Source organism: Silene latifolia, chromosome Y, assembly GCF_048544455.1.
Source record: "Silene latifolia isolate original U9 population chromosome Y, ASM4854445v1, whole genome shotgun sequence".
NCBI lineage: Eukaryota > Viridiplantae > Streptophyta > Magnoliopsida > Caryophyllales > Caryophyllaceae > Silene > Silene latifolia.
In genome coordinates, this window is record NC_133538.1 from 112,792,425 (window position 1) to 112,793,408 (window position 984).

Genomic DNA, 984 nt, shown 5'->3' on the forward strand with positions numbered 1-984 from the left:
TTAGTAGGATCCCTGTTAATCCCATCCTGCAACCCCTCCACCTTTTTCTGTAGGATAACAGCTGCATTTTCAATATCACTGAAACACTCTTTATTCAGCTCCTTAAGTACAGCTTTCATGCCTTTCAAATTCTTTGCCAGTCTAAACATGGGTGTGCCCGTGAAGCCAGCATCCCAATTCTCCCTCACCAACGGAATGAACTTCTCTGAACCACCCCACATGTTGTAGTATTTGAAATTTCTTTTACCCTAACTGTGACTAGTGCTCTTTAATAAACAAGGTGTGTGATCCATCAAACCCTCAGGCAAAAAATGAGCATATATATTAGGAAAGGAATCACACCAGACTTGATTGACCAAGAACCTATCAATTCTGCTATATATACGCTCCTCAGGCTTCTGCTTATTGTTCCAGGTAAACAAGGCTCCTACTGCTGCAACATCTACCACCCCACAATCTGCATTACATCTTCTAAACGGTTCCATTTCACCAGCTGGAGTATTACCCCCTACTCTCTCTGATGTATTCAGAACACTGTTGAAATCTCCTGCAATTGCCCATGGTCCATTAACCAGGTTTGAAATCCTCCTCAAGCTATCCCACAGAGGCTCCCTCTCATGCTGTCCATTGAAGGCATACACCATTGTTAACCAAAAACTCCTCCTATCCACCAAAGAATCAACCTTCATATGAACAAATTGAGCATTGTATTCTATCACGTTCACCCTAAAGCAACTTGGCTTCCAAATGATCCAAATGCGTCCTCCAGAATGATATCCCGAATTAGTAGTGATACACCAATTAGAAAAACTATTCGCAGCCTTTTGAAAAGCTTTATTCTTTATTTTTGTTTCAAGTAACCCAAATAAACCTATATTATTAGCTTGCAAAAAATTATTTATATCTCTTTGTTTGCCTACCCTATTCATACCCCTTATGTTCCAGAATCCTATCCTATCCATTAGATAAAATAGTATTTGATGC

General features: G+C 39.8%; 1 protein-coding gene across 1 annotated transcript; it reads right to left on the reverse strand.

Moving 5' to 3' along the window:
* Window positions 1-248: 248 nt before the first annotated feature.
* On the reverse strand, window positions 249-644 carry LOC141628749 (uncharacterized). The gene has a single exon (XM_074441846.1). The coding sequence runs from the start codon at window positions 642-644 to the stop codon at window positions 249-251; it is 396 nt and encodes a 131-aa protein (XP_074297947.1).
* Between the last annotated feature and the right edge of the window lie 340 nt (window positions 645-984).

What these genes read in the sequence shown, in the direction of transcription:
- LOC141628749 (XM_074441846.1), bottom strand. Translation starts at nt 644, where the DNA reads ATGGTGTATGCCTTCAATGGACAGCATGAGAGGGAGCCTCTGTGGGAT.